Here is a 20,974-nt window from a genome sequence, read left to right as displayed (position 1 = left end):
GATTATTGTTATAGTATACCAAAATGTAAATTAGAGAGTTGTGTTTACTATGTCAGTGGTAGGGGTGTAACAATATACTCGATTCTTGATACTGGGTTCATGATTCGATATTCCTGCGATATTTCAAATAAAATTCAAATGAAGAAAAAGTTTGAATATGATACTGTCATTGCACAAATTAATAACTACATTGGATCTAGGGGACTGGAGTGAGGTGTTAATTAGTGCTGATCATTTGCAAACTGGTGCTGAAACAGGGCAGTTGCATTAGATGGTGCATTGTTCATTTTCTACGATTCATTGTCTCTGTGATGCACATTATGTCCTTATTTTATATAATTGTATGGAAATGACAATCTTGAAATGGTCTATTTAATATAAATACCACTTGATTTGACATTTTGTTTCCTAACACAAAGGACTTAATGCAATTTAAAGTATGGTCATTGTATATCAACACTGTTTTTTTGCACAAAATGTAAACACATGTAAACATATATTGGTTCTCTTCCTGGTAGAGACAAAGCACTGATGAAATATCAAAATAGCTTTAATGGCACTTTCTTCCAAAAGCCTAACCTAGCACTGCCTGCCTATGGTCATCAGGTGGAGCTTCTCTGGATCTGAAAGCCTGCCCACCCAAAGCAGCTAAGTGGATTCTGGACATGACCTGGCTCAACCTGGTTGAACTCAGCAAACTGTGGCAGTTCTCTGACATCCTGGATCAGGTATGTGTGTGTTCATGACCCCACCTAAACACATGAACAGATAAACACGCAGCACTGCCATGTTAATTCCATTTTCTGCTCCTCTCTTGGCAGTAAACATGTTAATATTTGATTTGCCTGGACTGTGCTCACACATACACGCGCACGTGCAGGCGAATGATTGGCAGGTTCCGCTTTCCCAGCGGAGCGACGTGCTCAGCGCTGTGTGAAACAAGCTCACTTTGGCAAACTGCAGATCAATTATTTGTGACTGAAGGAGACTGGATTTAAGAGCCTTTGTTTAATTAAACAGCTGCAAAGCACAGCAGGGACACGCAGCCCACCCTGCAAAAGAAACACAACACACACACAAACAGCTGATGACGCTCATGGACGCAGACGTTTGTGTTTACCTGTGCATGCATGTGCGTTTGCTTGTAATCAGATTGGCCGTCATGAGAAGCAGTGGAAGAGCTGGTTTGATAAGGAGGCTCCAGAGGAGGAGGTCATCCCTAACGCTTACGACCAGTCCCTGGACTGCTTCAGACGCCTGCTGCTCATCCGCTCCTGGTGTCCAGACAGAACTATTGCCCAGGTGACACACTATCTCACACGTTTACTCACATCTGATTTTACTCTTTCTCTGAACTGTAGACTGTTTATGTATGTGAAGTCCACACACCGTCCACATTATTAGATACCCTGGCGTTATATGGTGTATAGATAGAGCCTGTAGCCCTGATAATGCACAATTAACCTCTTTAATCAGTGGTCAGTTTCTGGATATGTTTAGGTGGTGGTCCATTCTCAACCTAGCAGTGACACTGACGTGCACAACTCCTGCAACACTGCTGTGGCTGTAGTGTGTGTAGTGGCTTACACACACTACAATGCCACTACCATGTCTTCAAAAAAAATTAATGCAGATTTTACGCATGGGCCTCGCATTTGCCTTAGTTGAACCTGTCACAACATTTAAACATGACAGATTTTCATAATTTTCATAATTTCAACTTCCTTTCACCATTCTGTCATCTCCAGCATGCAACAAGCTCTGAATAAAATATAGCAACACATTTGCCTATCAGTGTACTGTACTGTACTCTTTTTGACTAGTAGAGAACAGATACATTATTTAAAGCTACCAAAATCTCCACAGATAGATTCATTTATCCAGCTATAGATCATGAAATTCATGGAATAATATTGGTTTTAATTTGTACTTTACCGAGCTGAAAGAAACAACAGGCCTAGAGGGTTTCCTTAGTATACGTAGTAGACACCAGACTACTTCAGCTTTGTGTTCAAGTTAAACTTTTATACATCACTGATTGAAAGAACACAATATCTTAACACACAAACAGATGGTATTATTAATAAGGAAAAACGTCACTAACGTGAAGGACACGAGGTTTGGTTTAGACAACTCATTTGCAGTTGCTATAATATAATTTTCATATAAATCCATCTTTACCTCTGAAAACCAGGTGACATGCTGTCTCCCTAATTTTCCTGTTTTCTCCTGGTGTTCTTGAAACCTTATGTTTTTGGCGGCATCTCTGTTTGAATTAAAAGCAAAGGTTTTTCTCAAAGATCGTGACAGGGCATACATTACATAGGGGGCCCAGTGAAGGGGTGACAGAATACAAGATGAATTGCTGCTGGTGCTGTATCTAAAACTAGTCTTCAGTAATTATTCAATGAATTAAGTATTTAAATTAAGATTCTTTTAGTAAACCAAAAAATCACATCGCAAAAACAAAAGAAAGGAATAAAAAAGGTACAATCTTTGTGAGCCTCTGTCTATCATTTTAATCTACCCCTCCTTATGGTGTCCTTGGCTTTGTTGAAAATTATATTTGATAATATAATAATAATAATATGTGGTCAGAACCTGACCAATGATGTATGTGGTAGATAATGACTGACAATTTGTGAGAGTGATTGAGAGCATATGAGCTACAGTCTGCAGTTGTACACCTATAAGGTAGGTGGATCTCACTATGTGGATGGTGACTGTATATACTTGTTGAAGGAAGGCAATGACACTAAGTGTTTACATTAGAATTACTCTTAAACCTGCCATGAGTCATGAAGCGTCCAAATAATAGGATAAGGTGCCTTTGAAATGACAGTTCATTAAATAATGATTTTTAACTATGTGCATTGGTCTCCAGCACAGAATCTGTTAATTTACATTTTTTTGGTCTTGTGTATTGTAAAGGCACGCAAGTACATCATGGACTCGATGGGGGAGAAGTATGTAGAGAGTGTGATTTTGGACCTGGAGAAGACGTGGGAGGAGTCAGACCCACGCACACCCCTCATCTGCTTATTGTCCATGGGCTCGGACCCCACCGACTCCATCATCGCCTTGGGAAAGAGACAGAAGGTGGAGACACGCTACGTGTCCATGGGGCAAGGCCAGGAGGTGCATGCCCGCAAACTGCTGCAGCAGTCCATGGCTAACGTAAGAACGTCTACATGCCAACTTGATATACAACCTTTACTTAAAGGAATAGGTCATCACAATTTTCCCCTTACCACACATGCACTCAGTTAGACAAAATGGACACAAGTACAATGCACAGCTAAAAACAGGAGTAGCAGATATTTTGAAACCTGAAACTTGTTCATACTTTTCTGCATTTTTCTAGACAACAGTGTGTCAGAAACAGGACTGCTGCTAGCACTTGTAGCTTATAGCACTTGGTGGTACCAAATTAGACTTTTGCTGGATCCTTTTCTGTGTTGTATTGCGCAAGATTATGGGTCGGATTTGACAGTTCAGTTTCAGTGATAGTGTTTAATTGCACATTGTGACAGTGTGTCATTTTGTGCATTTCAGGGAGCTTGACAAACCGTCTCATATTCATCACTGTTAATGATCAGTAATAATCGTAATTACAGTATCAATCAATAGCAGTGATCATTTTTTTCAAACTCATGCAGCCTCAAAAAAACTGCTCACCAGAATTCATTTAAACTTTCTCCACCTCACTGATGTACAGTTCATCTGTTGATGGAGAGTCTGTTTAAGCTGTCCTTTAGCCCAGTGGTCACCAATCCTGGTCTTGGAGATCTCCCTACCTGTAGACTTCCTGTTGAACCACAATCAGCCACACCTGCTCCAGCTAATGAACTACTTCAGAAGTCCTTGATTGGGTGGGTCAGGTGCATTAGTGTTAGTTAAGAGGGGGCAGCATGTTAGATGTAAGAGGAAAACTCTGCAGGAAAGTAGACCCCCAGGAGGAGGGTTAGTGACCACTGCTCTGGCCTTTCATGAACGGTCAGTTCCTGACCACAGAGCTGCTCTTGGCTGGATATTTCTGGGTGGTGTACCACTCTCAACCTAGCCATGTCAGTGTAACTGCTGTACTGAGAATACAAACAGTGGTCTGGTCAACAGTGAACCTGTTGCTTGTTGGCCCTGTTATTGGTAGATCGCAATTTCAATCCCAGTGATGCCACAGTCATTCGTGGCTGGGAGTCCTAAAAGAAGAATGTCCTCGCTGGTCAGTTGTATGGTCCTCACTCCGCCCCATCACTTAACGTGATGCTGTGGGCAGTTATTGTTGTCCTTAGCTTTTAGCTATCCAGTGCATTAGTGGCAGTTTAAAAAGATGCAGTAGCATCTCATGTTTCGCTGAGAAAGCACATGCTAGTCATCACCCTCCCAACTTGGCAGTATCTTGTTATGGGGGGAGACCTACCTAATGTGTGGAATTGGCCAGAATTGAAGAAAAACTGGGAACAAGCTGCAGTGTTCCTGTGGTCAGAAACTGACTGGTGATGAATAAATGAATGGAGAAGAGAATGGCTGACAAATTGTTTATAATAATAGATAAGTTAAAGTCAGTGATTGTACACCTATATAATGAACCTATAAGGGTAGGTAGACCTCCTGAAGAGGTCATTAAGTGGAACTTTAAGGTAGGAGTTTCTAATAATGTGGACAGTGAGTATAATGGTATGGATGGGGTTTTGACGTAGTTATGTTTATGTTGTGGTTGTCATATATGCACAGGGCGGCTGGGCTCTTCTACAGAACTGTCACCTGGGCCTGGACTTCCTGGATGAGCTGATGGACACCGTGACAGAGACGGACAGCGTCCACGACAGCTTCCGTCTGTGGATGACTACTGAAGTGCACCGCCATTTTCCCATCACACTGCTGCAGATGTCCATCAAGTTTACCAACGAGCCCCCACAGGGCCTGAAGGCCGGCCTCAAGAGGACATACCAAGGTAAGTACAGTCCCTCTTTCTGTTTATAGTGCTTTCAGTATTCTTACTCAAAAACTGATAGAGACGTCACTGGTGTCAGGGTTCGTTTTAACCCTGTGAAGTCTAGAGACAATACTGTTGTTTGTCTATACTATTAAATGTATTTGCATAGTAAATTTGTTTTTGTATTGACAAGTTACATTTATATTCAATTTACATTTCATGTCTACAGGTTTGAGTCCCTCTTCTAACTTTTTCTGGCGTTTGTTTTGATGTCAAAATGAAACAAAAAGGAAAAAAGAAAAATTTGAGTCATAATAAAACATTCTACCTGTAAACACAAATGTAATATCCTTTGAAAGAATCTGCACTTTTAACAGGATTTAACCACTTTTTTCAGTGAGCTATGAAAGAGAAATAATATCAAATTACTGCAAGCTTTTGTTATCGCTTGTGATAAGTCTAACTTCTAAGGCTAAACCAACATTAGCGCTTTTGGAGCGTTGGAGTGAAAGACTGCCTTCTTTGAGGTCAGTCTGAGAGCACAAAGTAGATTTTCAAATAAATTGGATTTTCAAAGAAAATCTGGCGGTGTAATTTGGGCAAAAATAAACCTTAATCTGTTTAGGCAGAGTTCCCTACTGTGTCTGAGAAAATTATTGTTTATTCAGAGTTGGTTGCTGCTACCATTTGGGGACAGTGAGTGATGAGCATATTTAATGCACTGATAAGAAGACTTCAGCTCTGTTGGGTGCTTGTCTCCTCACAGGGGCTCAACAGAGTCAGCTAGAGAATCTGTAAAAGTTTACCAAATGACATCTGTGCTTGGATGCCACCAAGAGCTTCCATTTAGTGCGAGGATGGAAATAAATGAACTGAAGTGTCACTCCCCTGACTCTCAATCAAGCCGATAAAATTCTCTTTCCCTTTTTCACAACTCACCTGTTTCTCTCGTTCTTTCCTCGCTGTCTCTCTCTGGCTGTCTCTCAGGGATCAGTCAGGACCTTCTGGATGTGAGTAACATGGTGCAGTGGCGGCCCATGCTCTACAGCGTGGCCTTCCTGCACTCCACCGTCCAGGAGAGGCGTAAGTACGGTCCGTTGGGCTGGAGCATCCCGTATGAGTTCAACCAGGCTGACTTCAACGCCACTGTGCAGTTCGTACAGAACCACTTGGATGATATGGACATCAAAAGAGTAAGGAGAACATGGCTGGGTTGCACTTTTCTGCTAATAATTCTGATTGTGGATTCTGTCTGGGAATGTATTTACTGTCTTTACTAAATTATTTATCAGGGACATTACCCATTAATATATAGTGTAATCTGATCTGTAAATGAGCCACAGTTAGTCCAAGAGAGAATTTTCATCTGTAATGTTAGATGTTAAAACACATGAATGATATTTGGGAGAAACACCACACCTGAAAGTCTTTGGTCGTTGTTTATTTCCTACTTTTTCTATCTCCCATCTATTACCGTCTCCCATACCCGTCAGGGCATCAGATAAGACAGAAGACAAAAAGACAGAACAAACATCCACTGACCACTTTACTAGAAACGCTTACCAGAGATGTGCCTTGCTAGTGAACAGATAGAGACTGTAGTTAGTTATCCATTAATGATCAGTTTCTGACCACAAAGCTGCTTTTGGTAGCTGTGCCTGTTAGAGATGTGATAAGGTATTTGTTCATCACAGGAAGAAAAAAATATGTCCAGGCAACTCAATGAAACCTTGACTTGCTGCTAATTTGCTATTACAAAATGTGTGCTTTAACGTTGGCACATTGGTAAGGGTACATTATTATGTGACTGGGGAGGGAGAATAAAGCTGAAATTAGTTTCTTATTCACAGCTTCTAAGCGTGGCTGGCCCTAACTAGGCTAAATGACGCTAATCAGGTTGAGAAATAATGAAAAGATATTTCTCTGACAAACTAACAAGCTGACACATCATCCACTGTGGAGAAAATCTCTTGTGTAGAAGACAGTGAGTCCTCATCAACATCTAATGTTGTACCTACCAGTTTTCCTCAGCTGTTTCTAAATAATAAAACGTTTTCACATGTTCTTCTGTGCTACTAAATTAATAAATGCTTAACAGCATTGAAATCACTTACAAAATGAGCCTACAGCCCTACGTTAATTCTAGCTGAAGTAGTGTTATTCTTTTTGTTTTTGTTTTTTTTTGCTTTTTCCCTCCCGGCAGTTAACTGAATTTTTGTTCAAATCAAAAAATTTGTGCCCGATACACTCATAAAAGCACCACATGCACTAGGATGTCAGTGTCGCTGCTGTGCTGAGAATGATCCCCCAACTACAAAATCTGGTCAACAGTGGTCCTGTGGTCAGAAACTGACCAGTGGTAAATGGAGTAGAGAGTGGATGACAAGCTGTGCACGACAACTGTGTAACAGTCTGTAAATATACACCTATTTAGTATGATGTGACTATACAGTTTGCAGATGCCAATCAATCGACATCAGTAGACAAAAAGTTTCATCAAGTTGAATCTGGAAGCAAAATACATTAGAAAAGATTCATCCAATTTCAAAATGATTAATTTCACTTGTGTATCTTTACAGAACAATGCAGTAAATTGTAAATGGTTTAAGTGAGCATAAAGTTTATTATGTAATTTTACAAGTGCTCAGTATGACCTCCTCCAGCTGTACGGACAACATCAACGCCATAGTCAAATTCATCCCATACTCGATTGAGCATGTCGGGTGTGACTGTACTCTCAGCTCTTTCAATGCGATTTCGGAGATCATCCAGTGTTGTGGAACCAACGACGAACGCTCTGAGCTGTTGTAGGTTCACTGCCGACGAAAATCACGTTGCACAGTTATGACGGTTTCACTCCTACTGAAGTGGGGAACGCAAAACGCTTTCTCCTCAGGGGTCTCCATCTCCTCGCAGACTGAAGGGAGCCATCTTCTGGTGACAGTCAGAAACTCTATGACTCCCTCTTTCAATTGGTATGTGATTGGTTCCTAGGTGCCTCACGGTTGTGAAAAATATGGCACTTTGAAATCAGATGAATCTTTTTGAATCACCCTGTATTGTGTACTAGAAAAGTGTGTCAAGCAGTTTAATGGGTAAAGATGAAAAAATAAGGCTGTTGTTTTTCAGCTTGATCTTACATTGAAAATATGTCAAGTAAAATTCTAAAAATTCTTATGAAAACATTTTTCTCTTAAAAACACACTGCAGTTACTGCCACACCATCAAATTAAAATGCTAGAAAGAATTAGCCTGTGAGGAATTCTTTTAGTTATTTGGCAGAGTTCCTATTTTTCTCTGCAGAGTTGCTGTTAAGGCATGTTTTGTAAATGGGGAAATATGCCTTTCTTGGCTTTTGGAAGACATACTGCACACTGAATCGTGTTGTGTGTTAGTATTGTCGTAGAAGAACTCTCTTACACACAGTCCCATTTAAATTCTAGAAGGAAATAACCTGTGCAGGATTGACCCAGTTTTTACTTGATGGAGTTCTTGTCCCTCTCTTTCAGTCATGCTGTTAAGTGCTTGTTATCTCTTCTCAGGGAGTGTCCTGGAGCACTGTTCGATACATGATCGGCGAGATCCAGTATGGTGGCAGAGTGACAGATGATTATGACAAGCGTCTTTTGAACACTTTTGCCAAAGTTTGGTTCAGTGAGAACATGTTCAGCCCTGACTTCCACTTCTACAAGGAATACAACATCCCCAGGTGCACCAGTGTGGACCAGTACCTACAGTACATACAGGTTGGTGATGCTGACTTTAGCACTCAGCCAAACTCAGTTTCCATTTTCAGTCAGTGCTGATTATAAATGTGGAGAAAAATCTAATTTACACATTTGTCCCTTTAGCCCAAACGTTGTTCGTCAAGACATGTTTAATGGCCGGAGCTTCTTTAACTTTGCATTGAAAGTATTCAACTACTTAACTAATGTAGCAAAAAAAGTAATGTTAAATGTTAATGTTAATGTAATGCTAAAAGTAATCTTAATGTACACCATTTAGCACATCAACTACATCATCACATGCCTCATACCACATCAAGCTGTTAAGTAACCTCAAATAGATCTGCTTATACTTTCTGAAATCTGTATGACATACTTCATCATTAAAAAGTGGCAAAAATGGGGCTCCCGAGTGCCGCAACCATCTAAGCGTTGGCCCTGTCATCAGGAGATGGCGAGTTCAATCCCTGGTGATGCTGCAGCCATCCGTAGATGGGAGTCCAAGAGAGCAAAACTGGCCTCGCTCTCTGGGTGGGTAGGTTGGCCCTCCTTCTCCCCTCATCACTCAGCGCGATGCTAGTCAGGCATCTGATAGCTGACTTAACAGAACTGGCGATTGGTGCTTTCCTCCGAGCGCGTTTGGCTGTCCAAATATGCCAAAATATACACAACATTCAGACCTGAAGATGTCCAGTGCTCCTCAGCTGATGTACATTTTTGTTTCATTGAGGTTCCTTTCTGTTGGCTGAGAACAATTGCCATGATTCATTAGACTTGTGAAACTAGTGCTGGCAAGATGACCATCATGAATGACATTCAGACTACTTCACATCTGATTCAGGAAACTGTCCATTGATGACGAAACAAGCAGTGATTTCAGCACAGTAGATAAATCAGCTTCAATATATGAAAACAAGCACCTGCGCGCAAGTACTTTATTTACAAATAATTTGCAACGGACACGCCCAAGTTTACTCTCATATATATCTAATTTACATAAAGCATGCCCTAATTCATGCACATGCTTCGACACTGAGCCAATAACAGAAAAGTACTCAGCAGACTCATGAGCCAATGGCTGTCTTCTTAGGCAGAGTTTGGGGTCGAACAAAAGGTTCACTTTCACGACTGCCCAGAGCTTAAATATCATTATAGTATTAAAAATTACAGAGATTCAAAAGAGTAAAATGTGAAAATGAAGTGTTTTATTCAGATGGTAGAGTGATGTGATTGTACAGTGTGATCATTTTCATAAAACACTGCTTGAACAATGATATTGCAGTATATGAGCCTCTGCAGTACTAGGTAAGCTATGTTTTGTATTTTAGGAAGGAGTTTATTTACTATATTAAATGAAGGATTGCTGTGTGCAGAGTTATTAGTGTTATCAATGGGCCTCATTCACCAACCATTCTAATGAAGAAATTTCTTCTTAAAACCTACTTACAAAGTTTTCACGAATATGAATATGACAAACATGAAACTGATAAGTAACAATACTACCTGTGATTAATCTTACGATCAGATTTGACTGCTGGGAGCGTCCGGGTGACATCTTGAACCAAACTTTGTTCTTTAAACTAGTTCACAAGATGCCAGATACATTTCTAAAACTAAAAAATTACTTTTCATGTTTGTTTTTACTGTTACCTTACAGCATAGTTATTTTTATTTGCATGTATTCTAGTGATATTCTAGTTATATACAGTTAGATAAATGGTTTTGAACAATGTGAAAATGCAGTGATATTGAACTGTATCAGTGCTGTCCCTGCACTGGTCTAATGTAAACCAAAGAGGTCAGAGTCCAGCCCTCAGCACAACCCCACTCTTGCTGTGAGGTCTCGGTGTGTTGTCTCACATCACGCAGAGCAAATCACCGAGTTTATCCTTGTCGTGTGCTGGAGCCGGTGACTCACGCAGCCCTGCGGCACCATCGCGCTGAGAGGAGAGGAGCAGGCGGGAGCGCAGAGGCTGCTTTTAATTCACTTTGATCTCATTGTGATGGATGTTTTCAGCTTCGGCGCGCGGCATGCCCTCTCTCACACACAAACACTCCCTCAGCCGCACTGCGCCGGACCATTGTTTAGTCTGTCACACACGATGAGCTTATCACCACGAGTGAAAGAGAACATGCACGCACACACACACATTTAGTCTTACATTACTAATGAGGACCTCCATTCATTTCTATTGATTTTTGTATTACTGTAGCCAAGTAATACTAACCTTAATCTCAGTATTCCACCCTGACCTTAACCTCACTATCCAGAAGGTAATTTTTCTATTTTTAGTTTTTCCAAAAAATGTAATTTGTGGTGAAAACAACACGTGCTCAAGTGAGGACCAGCAAAATACCCTCAAGATAGCAAGACAAGCGCGCACACACACAGTGCCTCTCTGTGAAAGGTGTAAGATGAATGGGCAAAAAAGAAAAACATCCCTCATAAAGAGAGAAGAAAAGAAAGAGTGGACGACTCACGAAGCAGTGACACGTTCATTCAGTCGTATAGTAGTGTAACATCTCTCAGCGTGCGCAGTTTAATTGTTGCTGAATGTTATGTTATGAGGATTATGGGAAAAAACATACATAATGTCAGTGTGAAAAATCTACATACAGCATTGCAGAGCATCGCTTAGCTCATAGAATATGGCACAGTGAGAGTGCTGATAAACATTAAGACGCAATCCCATTTCTCATTTTTACCCCTCTACCCTTGTTTTCATGTGTCACCTTGCCCCTTGGAGTAGTAGTTGAAATCTTTCCCTACATCCCTCAAACAAAAAAAAACATTACTTCATTAACAGGCTACTAGCGGTGCTCTGTAGGCGACTCTGTGAGTCTGCAGTGATAGCAGAGGAGGGTAAAGTTCAGCAACCTCACTGTTGGTCTTGAGTTAAATTTAGGGCATGAAAGAGGGGGGATGTGACAACGATTTATTATTGCCCACCTCTAATTCTTCGGTGATCTGAAGCGGAAATCAGCTGTTTGCCAGTTTCTTGTTTGAATTTTCCCGTTCTACCTTAAATTGTGCAGCAGTTCTGAATTCTGAGGCACCAGAATGTCACTGCTGCACTACTTAAGGTTGAATTGGAAATTTGCTAGATACCGAGACATCAGCACACTGCTAGTGACGTTTATGCTGGTTATGAAGAAAAGGACCATTATATATTGAAATGACATTAAACTAAAATAATACACTGGTTATTGTAACTTTTAAAGAAGAAAACACTTTTTTCTCATAACACTCTGTTTGGAATGTGCCTCTGAAAAACCTCTGTTTGGGGGGCAATGTAGCCCCAACACTTAGCCCTACCCATCTATCTCAACAAAAATCAGAACACCCTATCTCTGTGTGTGAATGCACAAAGTGGGTTAAGGGCTAAGTGGTAGGGGCAAGGGCTGAAATTGGATTGGGCCATAGTTTGAGTTCAGTTTACACTGTCCTCGTATAGAATGGAATAAAACTTTCAACAACATTAAGTGAATTTATCACATTTGATATCAGCTTCACCTGCTACTTTTTTTAAGGTGAAAGATACGAGGTTTAAAAAAGCCAATAATGCTAATTTCTGCTAGCACCACTATGGAATTCTAGTAGTTTGTTAGCACTAAGCTTGTATTATTTTACTTGAACATTTTCTATATTAATTATGGACATAAAGCTTTTAAAAGACTTTCCATTTTTTGCTTGAAGCTTGTAACAGACATGAGCATGTATTTTATCTTGGATGTAGCAGTTACAGTGTCTCAGTAAAGAGCTCTGGCACAAAGTCCTAACTCCTGACTGATCCTTGGTCAGGCTACCACTCGTGCTAACAGGCAGTGACGCAGGAGGCCCAGAGTGATGTTTTTGCCCACAAAATTGGTCTCACCCGCTGGAAATAAAAATATAATGTTTAATATAATGGTTGATTCAGCTGTCATTTCCTAATTATGTTGGTGGTTAATCTGACACATTTGACCTTGGTGGGAGAGATTGCTTGGCTGTGTCTGTCCAGGTACCACAGAGACAAAAAACCCAGAGGGGTCATTTTCTGTTGGACATTTTAAGGTTCAAATCCTTTTGTTTCCAAAATAAAATAAATTAAAAACCCAGTGAAATAACAGTATTACTGCAGTACTCAGAGTTTAAATACAGCAAGCATGATGATTGTATTAAATGCATTTTTTATTTCACAGAAAGCATTAGGGCTTCTCTGAAGGCCTAGAAGGCCCGGATGGTTCTCCACTGCTCCAAATGTGATTGATCAGCTTTACTTTTATCTTCAAAGCTGAAGGAGCAACTGAGGAAGGTTGCATTTCTAGGTGTTTATGTCACTGAAGGCTGTCTCATTTTGAAGCATCTTTAGAATGCACGCTTTGTTTCTGAGAAACTGAAGGACTTAACTGGTGTATCCTTTTAGACCTTCAAGGCCCACAGTCCTTCACGCACTGCGCAAAAACATTTGAAAACTGCTGTGAGTGGTGAGATGCTGCATCACCAGGGTTTGTAATTAAATTAAATTTTAATTCAGTTTTTAAATAAAAACGTTACATTATATATATATATATATATATATATATATATATATACAGTTGTATGTAAAAGTTTGCCAGATTACATATTACAGTACACTGTTACATTACATTACTTGTCAGCTACATCTTGCATTACCTCAAAACTAAAGAAGCAAACTTCAGACACCAAACATCTTGGCTGATCAACTACATTTAATTTTTTGCTGTGTTATTCATTCAATCAACTGATTAGGATCTTTATTTATATCTGAACCATGAATATTGTCAGTTGTGATCAAGAGACAATGCTTCCATTTGCCAAATGTGCTGCAAGCTAATGTTTCTCTGCTGTTCGTGTCCTTATCAGCAACCCAGCAGGAGGTTGTAAGTGAGTTTGGACTCCATCAGCTTTTGCTTTAATGCTAAATGGTCAGGCTGAAAATCAATGCAGCGTGCTGATTATCAATCCATAACACAAACTGGGATTGTACCTTAGGCTAGCCAAAAATATTTGTTTAGCTCAGATGTACTCTCCTGACCACAGACTATTAAAATGGTAATCGTGCAATGGTGAGATCAATAACATTAAATTAATCTGTGTTGGTTCGGGCCTGCTGTCCTTCCACAGGGTCTCCCAGCGTACGACACTCCAGAGGTGTTTGGCCTCCACCCCAACGCCGACATCACCTACCAAAGCAAGCTGGCCAAGGACGTCCTGGACACCATCCTCAGCATCCAGCCCAAAGACAGCTCCAGCGGAGGCGGGGAGACCCGGGAGGCAGCGGTGGGCCGACTGGCTGATGACATGCTAGAGAAACTGCCACCAGATTATGTGCCATTTGAGGTGAGGGGCTCTGGGACTGATTGAATGGTCAGGACCAAAATGGCCAGATGATCCCCGTGGCGCCAGTTATAACTGGATGTTTTTTCTTACCACAGATTAAGGCGGTATGCACATTAAAAATCATTATGGGCTCCCGAGTGGCGCAACCGTCTAAGCGTTGGTCCTATCATCAGGAGATCGCGAGTTAGTCCAAGAGAGCACAATTGGCCTCACTCTCTGGGTGGGTAGGATGGCCCCTCCTTTTCCCCCCATCACCCAACGCGTTGCTAGTCAGCACAGGCGTCTGTTAGCTGACGTAACAGAACTGGCGGTTGGCGCTTTCCTCCGAGCGCGTTCAGCTGTCCAATGACGTTGCATGAGCGGCAGTTCGAAAAGAAGCGGTGGCTGGCTTCACAGGTCTCGGAGGAAGCCTGCGTTAGCCTTCGCCCTCCTAGCGTTGATAGCATTGTGTGATTGGGGGAGTCCTAACTAGCGGGTGGAATTGGCGACGACTAAATTGGGGAGAAAATTTAAAAAAAAAAAAATCATTATAAAATACCTCCTTTTACTTACAAATGCAAATTTGTCTTCTTTTGAAAGTTTATAGTGTTTTCTATTCGCTTTCATTATTAACCTCAACATGCTTTCATTATTAACTGCGATAACTGCAACTTCTGTGAGTCAAATATGCTCCTTTTTAAAGCAGCATTGAGTGTTCGAGAGGTTTTGAATCTACTACAGGTGCTTAGGAAACAAGAAGACAGTAATTGGCAGCTGTTCCCTGTTATTCCTTACCAATTAGCAGGTTCTAGAGGAGAGCAGTGACCAAGGGTGCCTAACTGCCTTTGTCTCCTCATTATTGTGGTCAGTCTGCAGTGAAAAACAGAATGGCACCTTTCTCTTAGTCATCTGTGCTGCCTAAGTCCGACGAGCGTCACTGCACAAAGCCCTCTTTCTCTGTTTCTAAAGGAACAATTTGTCAGAAATTGAATTTGCATTGCCCGCCTCTTCTCTCGAACACAGTTAATTAACCCAGACAGACCTCATATTGATATTTTACTTCTTTTGTACACGTCTGTGTATAAACTATGAACTATAATGAGGGACCACAGAGTGAAATAAAAACAGAATGAATTGAGTCTTTTGTCCTTAATAGACTGAAAACGAATCTATTAAAAGCTGAAGGATTGTGATTTTACTTGCTGTAAATGTATGTGTATGTGTGTGTATGTGTAGGTGAGGGAGAGGTTGGTGAAGATGGGTCCCTTGCAGCCCATGAACATCTTCCTGAGACAGGAGATTGACCGTATGCAGCGTGTGTTGGCATTGGTAAGGAGCACGCTTACTGACCTGAAGCTGGCCATCGACGGCACCATCGTCATGAGCGAGAACCTTCGTGATGCACTCGACTGCATGTACGACGCCCGCATTCCTGCCCGCTGGAAAAAGGTCAGAGGCTGCTCCCTTTTCATCCAAAAGCCCAGATTTTTCTCACCTGTTTGATTTTTTTGACTTCCCGGCCAAAAATGTGCTTGCAGAGACATTGCTTGATCTTGAAACACGTAGCTGTGTGCCTCGCTCCCTCAATCTCGCACAGAACAAAAGCTGGAGATAACTTTATTCTGATTGATCTGCTTCACTGATGATGTCTCTCTCATTCTTCATTACTTGGGTGGCCAAAAGTGTGGGCTCATTTTCAGGATAACATTAACCATCCTCGCCACTCCTTGGCTTTGCCCTTGTTTCCATCAAAAGAAGCTCCTTTTAAGCATGTATTCAACACATGTACCATATTCTCCTTGTAAAGATGTTCTCCTGAATGAAAGAATTGACTAGGGTGTGTGTGAGTGTGTGTGTGTTTGTATGTGTCTTTGGTTTACTTGTCTATATGTACTACACATATCGCTTTCCAGTGTTTCTGCATTTGAGCTCTTCAGTTCTTGTTCTGCTTGAATACCTCAATCAGTGTGTTTGTATGTGTGTGTGTGTGTGTGGGTGTGTGTCTTGTAGGCCTCCTGGGCTTCCAGCACTCTGGGCTTCTGGTTCACAGAGCTTTTGGAGCGGAACCGGCAGTTTCAGGCCTGGATCTTTGAGGGACGACCAAACTGCTTCTGGATGACGGGCTTCTTCAACCCACAGGGCTTCCTGACAGCCATGAGACAGGTGGACAGGCTGTTATCACACACACACACACACACACAGGCACTCTCAGCCAGCTAGCATTTCCTTACACTCATGTACTCATAATTCCTGTCTAGATCTGAGAAGATGCCTTTTACGTATCAGCTGTTCCAACAGATTTCAACATTTGTATAGCAGATCATATCAAAATCACAGCATTTCATATTGAACCAGTTCCTCACACTATGGAAGCCCATTCCCACTAGGTAGAGGAGGTCTATGTCTTTTTTCTCCTTCCTGTTCCTTGTTCTTCTTTATGGCAGTGTTACTTCAAAATACTGACTTTATTTATCAGAATAATGACTTGGGTCTCACTTTATTTGGATAGCACCCAATAGATTATTCTGTAGATGTGCAATTAATTAACAAAGTATCTGTTGAACGTCCATTGATTCTCAAAAGTGTTAGAGTTAGAATTAGTGACAGGGTTGGGCTTAGAATAGGGTGAGAGTTGAGGTTAAGGCTAGTGTTGGGATTAGGGACAGGATTAGAGGTGGAGTAAATTAAGATAATTTTAATAGATAATTAGTAAAACATAGGTTAAACTCAAGATAGGCATCTAAAAAACCTACAGTGGGCTCTCAGAACAAAAGCTTACCATGACTTATTTTCTTGGGATGTTGAGATACTTTGTCATAATAGTGAGTTAATTTAAAGAAAATAAATAAGTATTCAAAACTAGTAAGTCAACATTTCCAGAAAATGAGTCATTGTTTTGAGATGCTACGTCAATATTTTGGGAAAAAAGCTATTATTTCAAAATACTCAGTCAACAGTTTGACATAGTACTGCCAGAAACAGAGAAGGAGAAAAAAACATGCGTGTTTTTTCTTTTATATCAGGTGAGATTGAACTTCCATATAACCCAGACCTTCTCTAAACAAAACCATAGGTTTATGTTATATTTAAGGTTCTAGTTTTTAATTTAGCTTATAGCAGTCTGTTATTGCAGTCCTTTGGTGGCCGATATTAAAGAGAGTTTTAAGTTCTGCAGAATGACCACAGGCCTTTCAGCCAAAGTCTCAGAAATGAACGGCTTGTGAGAATACAGCATTTCTTTAAAGGGGACCAGTCACTCTGTCTCAGTGGTGATCAATGGTCCAATCCACTAAAAATATTGATAAAAATATGTTTCAGTACAGTTGTTGAGATACTGAATTGTTTTATTCCAGGTGCTAAATCTCCCACAGTTCTTTAGGCTCTTTCAATTTGTGGCTATATTGGCCCTGCGCAGACATGAGTACGCCTCCACTTAAAGCAAAACATTGCTGGATTTTCATCTCCATTCACTGATTAAGTCACTAATTTAATTACATGACCTGCATTTTTGCATCGTTGCTCTGAATCAGTCAATACACAGTTAAAGGGTCTTCATTACATACCGCTAAAAGACTCGGAAAGAGAAAAAACGTGGTTTGCTGCTATCAAAAATCCAACAAAACATGCATGCAATCACAATACTTCAATCCAGACTGAACTCAGTGTTTCTAGACTGCAGACAGAATCACACCGAAAAAGACCTAAGCTGAGGTAGACTGTGAGTAATAAGTGACATAGTTTTACTAACTAACAAATGCTAAATATACTAAAAAAAAAGAAAAACAGATCTACTACTAGAAACAAGAACATGCTCGCGTGATAACACTGCAGAACACTTGTCTCATCTCAGTAAAGTTATTTGAAGTATACTGAGGTAAAGTCATAATATCACCTCATAGTAATCATGAGTTTTTTCTCTCTCATACCGCAACTGCTCATGCTTGCCAGTCTGTCTGTTTTAAAATTCTGTAGCATTATGGTCGCTTAAAAATCAGTTTCTTCTTCCTCTTCTGCGAACTCTGAAAATGTAGATGTGCCTCTAGACTGAGTCATATTCAGGAACATACTGTGCTCCATCTGTATTACATGTTGGTAAGGCTGCTGTTTCAGTGGATGGGAGTGGATAGACAATCCACGTCATGCTGCCACATTGTTTAATGGGAGCTGAATCCTCCCTCTGTTTGATGCACATTTTCCTTGGGTTTCTCACAAAATGGTTTACTTAACCAGAAAACTTAGAATCACATATTTGCTACAAGACATGAGTTTTTTCCCCGCCACACTAGCTTATTTATCCATAAAAATAATGTGTTGCCACATTAAGTAATATGATGAAGGGTACGTGACACCGTTAAAGCCTTCAGAGGAGCTACATATGAAAACAGGTAAGTTTTACTTTAATTCAGCTCTGATGATTCATTCGGCAAGGGTCCACCAAGTCACACAAATCAGTGTGTCCCAATTCAGGGGCTGGATCCTTCGAAGGATGCAGTCTATGAAGGCGTGTCCTTCGAAGGCTGCTTAGACCCGCAAAGGCTGAACTGAAATGAAACGGTCTGCCCTACGGCGGATTTTTTGTTTGAGTCACAGCACCGCTGTTCCTGCCCTTACCGTTGCGTCACGAAATGCCGCTCCTGTCAAGTTCTTTTAAAGTTCTTTAAAGATGAAGCCAGACACTTTGATTTTTTTTTTCATTTATTAGAGCTGGAGATGCTTCACCAAAGGCTACTGATGAGATTAGATTTTTGAACATTGTACAGAAGTGTACTTCTCAGCCGCTGTTCGCTCCTCTGCTGATGCCGTCATGTTCTTGAATCCTCGCCGGCACACAATGAACCTTGGGATATGTTGGCTGGCGAAGGATGCACCCGTTGGATCCTTCCTTGCCATGGACAAGAAGGACACGTTTCTCGGCTGCATATAAAGGAGACTTCGAAATGGGCAGCCTAGTCGCGCCACTGTGACGCAATTGGCCTTCAGATGCAGCCACTGAAGGACGCAGCCCTTGAATTGGGACACAGCTAGAGAAAACAGTATTTAATTAATTGTTTAACTGTTGAAAAACATATTAGAGAGTCTAACTGTGATAAATGAGTGAGGCAGTTTCTCATGATATATTTTTCCCATCACAAGCTCAGTATGATGGAGTTATCTCAAACAAACAGAACATACTAACCGAACATACTGAGGGGCGAAACTGTGAGTAAGAGCAACATGTAATTTAGACTATGGAGGAGAAAAAAATGATTATCTGACATGAGAAAAAAAAAAATATTCATGTCTGGCTCTGTTCTCATGGAATGACTCTTCTACATGCTTCCTTGGAAGATTGGAAGTTAAAAAAAATGGAAGTTTGAAGAGGCATGTTAGCAGCTCGGAATAATGTTTTCTTCAGTACATTTGCAATCGAGCACAGATGACTGATGGTCCACGTATGCTATGCCTTCAACATATGATGGAGTATGAGGCAGACTGACTGAGGGAGGGGAGAGAACTTGGGATGGAGTTTGAGAGGCTTCTGCTTGGAGCTAGAAGGCCGTCCCCCCTGTTTAACTGTGGTAGGACTGTGGGACAGGGAGGAGATGGGGAGGTAGTAGTGACCACAAAAACTTCATCACAGGAAATGGAAGGTAGAGAGGGGTGTTATAGGGTGTTAGACTTGAAGGAAGAGGGGTTTCAGATGTGGTCCTCCCCCCAAACTTCAGTTATTTCCATAACTTCATTTTTCATCTCCCTCTGTCACCAACAGCTGACATATTTGCACATGTTCTGTGAACATCAGGTATCTGCACTGTAGCGGTTTTGGAGCAGGGTGCTGGTTTGCTTTGAATAACTTTCAGCATTAAATATTTAAATATTTTAAAATTAAAAAATATCAAGTAAAAGTGCTGTGATTTAATTCTGCTCAAAAAAGCACCATTATAGGGAAAAAAGCATTCAATTACTCCAAGTACAGAGTAGTGGTCACTGACGCTTCCTGCAGATCTACATTCCTGCACTTAACATGCTGCCCCTCCCTCACCTGACACTACTGCACCTGATTCAGCCAATCAGTAACTTCTGTAGACGGTAATTACCTGGAGCAGGTGTAGCAGGTTATGACTGGAAGTAGACTCTGCAGGACGGTGGATCTCCAGGAGCTGGTTTGTTGACCATTGCTGTAGAGATTTGTAATTTATTTCTGCCTCTAGTTGCTTTTTGTAGTTCTGTTGCTGTTGGTGTACATTGCATGTAGTCTTTTTGTAACGTGTTGATTTTGTCATGTTATTTGTAATAATTGGTGTGGTAGTGGGGGGAGGGGGTAGAGTTGGGATGGTAAGAGAGAGCATCTCATAGATCTTTGAAGTCTTTGTAAGGGTGGAGGTGTAGAGATGCTCTTAGGCCATTTTAGTAGTTTCTTGAGTATAAAACATTTAAGAATTTATTATCCAATGGGTTATTTTAAATCAGTTGATTACAGTTCTACAGGCATTTAAATACAGTCTAGATAAAGAGTAAAAGCTCTGTGGAGGTTACAAAGCCTTGACCTGAGCAGCTTGATTCAACCATGTGGGTCATATCAGCAGTGTCTTCATCCAGACTACATTAATATAAAATACAACAATCTAAAATTCCATAAAACATTAGACATCCATTACAAAGACTCAGGGTCTACAATGTTGAGTGATTTTTAGGACCCCATGCTAAACCTGAGTGTGTGTGTATTTAATATCAGCCTTATGTTCTTGAGAGTCTGAGAGTGTATGTAACTAATATCACATATAAAGCTTTGTTTAAAAAGAAAATATCTCAGATTCTCTCTGATTTAGTGAAGGATATACAGTGGTGTGGGGGGCCTAAAATTCTGAGAGGCTTACAAATGATATCACCATAATAGTTTGCAGTGGAATCTTCAAATGTTTACATAAATTTTAGAATTTCTTAGTATTTGCTATGTCCCCTTTTTTTGCTTTAATGGCTGTGCACTTAAGCTAGTATGGACTCCCTAAG

The 20,974-nt window shown here is 40.8% G+C and overlaps 1 protein-coding gene across 1 annotated transcript in view; it reads left to right on the top strand.

Annotated features, from left to right (window-relative positions):
* The window catches only part of dnah5 (dynein, axonemal, heavy chain 5), a 158,998-nt gene that overhangs the window by 133,159 nt on the left and 4,865 nt on the right, over window positions 1–20,974 (top strand). The window contains exons 70-78 of the mRNA XM_036590645.1: window positions 607–728; window positions 1,153–1,302; window positions 2,932–3,177; window positions 4,735–4,954; window positions 5,924–6,129; window positions 8,479–8,682; window positions 13,790–14,005; window positions 15,221–15,433; window positions 15,995–16,147. Of these exons, the coding sequence (XP_036446538.1) occupies window positions 607–728; window positions 1,153–1,302; window positions 2,932–3,177; window positions 4,735–4,954; window positions 5,924–6,129; window positions 8,479–8,682; window positions 13,790–14,005; window positions 15,221–15,433; window positions 15,995–16,147 (1,730 nt within the window). The remainder of the gene's footprint in view (window positions 1–606; window positions 729–1,152; window positions 1,303–2,931; window positions 3,178–4,734; window positions 4,955–5,923; window positions 6,130–8,478; window positions 8,683–13,789; window positions 14,006–15,220; window positions 15,434–15,994; window positions 16,148–20,974) is intronic.

Source organism: Colossoma macropomum, unplaced genomic scaffold (assembly GCF_904425465.1).
Source record: "Colossoma macropomum unplaced genomic scaffold, Colossoma_macropomum, whole genome shotgun sequence".
NCBI classification, from domain to species: domain Eukaryota; kingdom Metazoa; phylum Chordata; class Actinopteri; order Characiformes; family Serrasalmidae; genus Colossoma; species Colossoma macropomum.
Note: the sequence above shows the minus strand (reverse complement) of the source record. Positions and strands in the feature narration are given on the sequence as shown.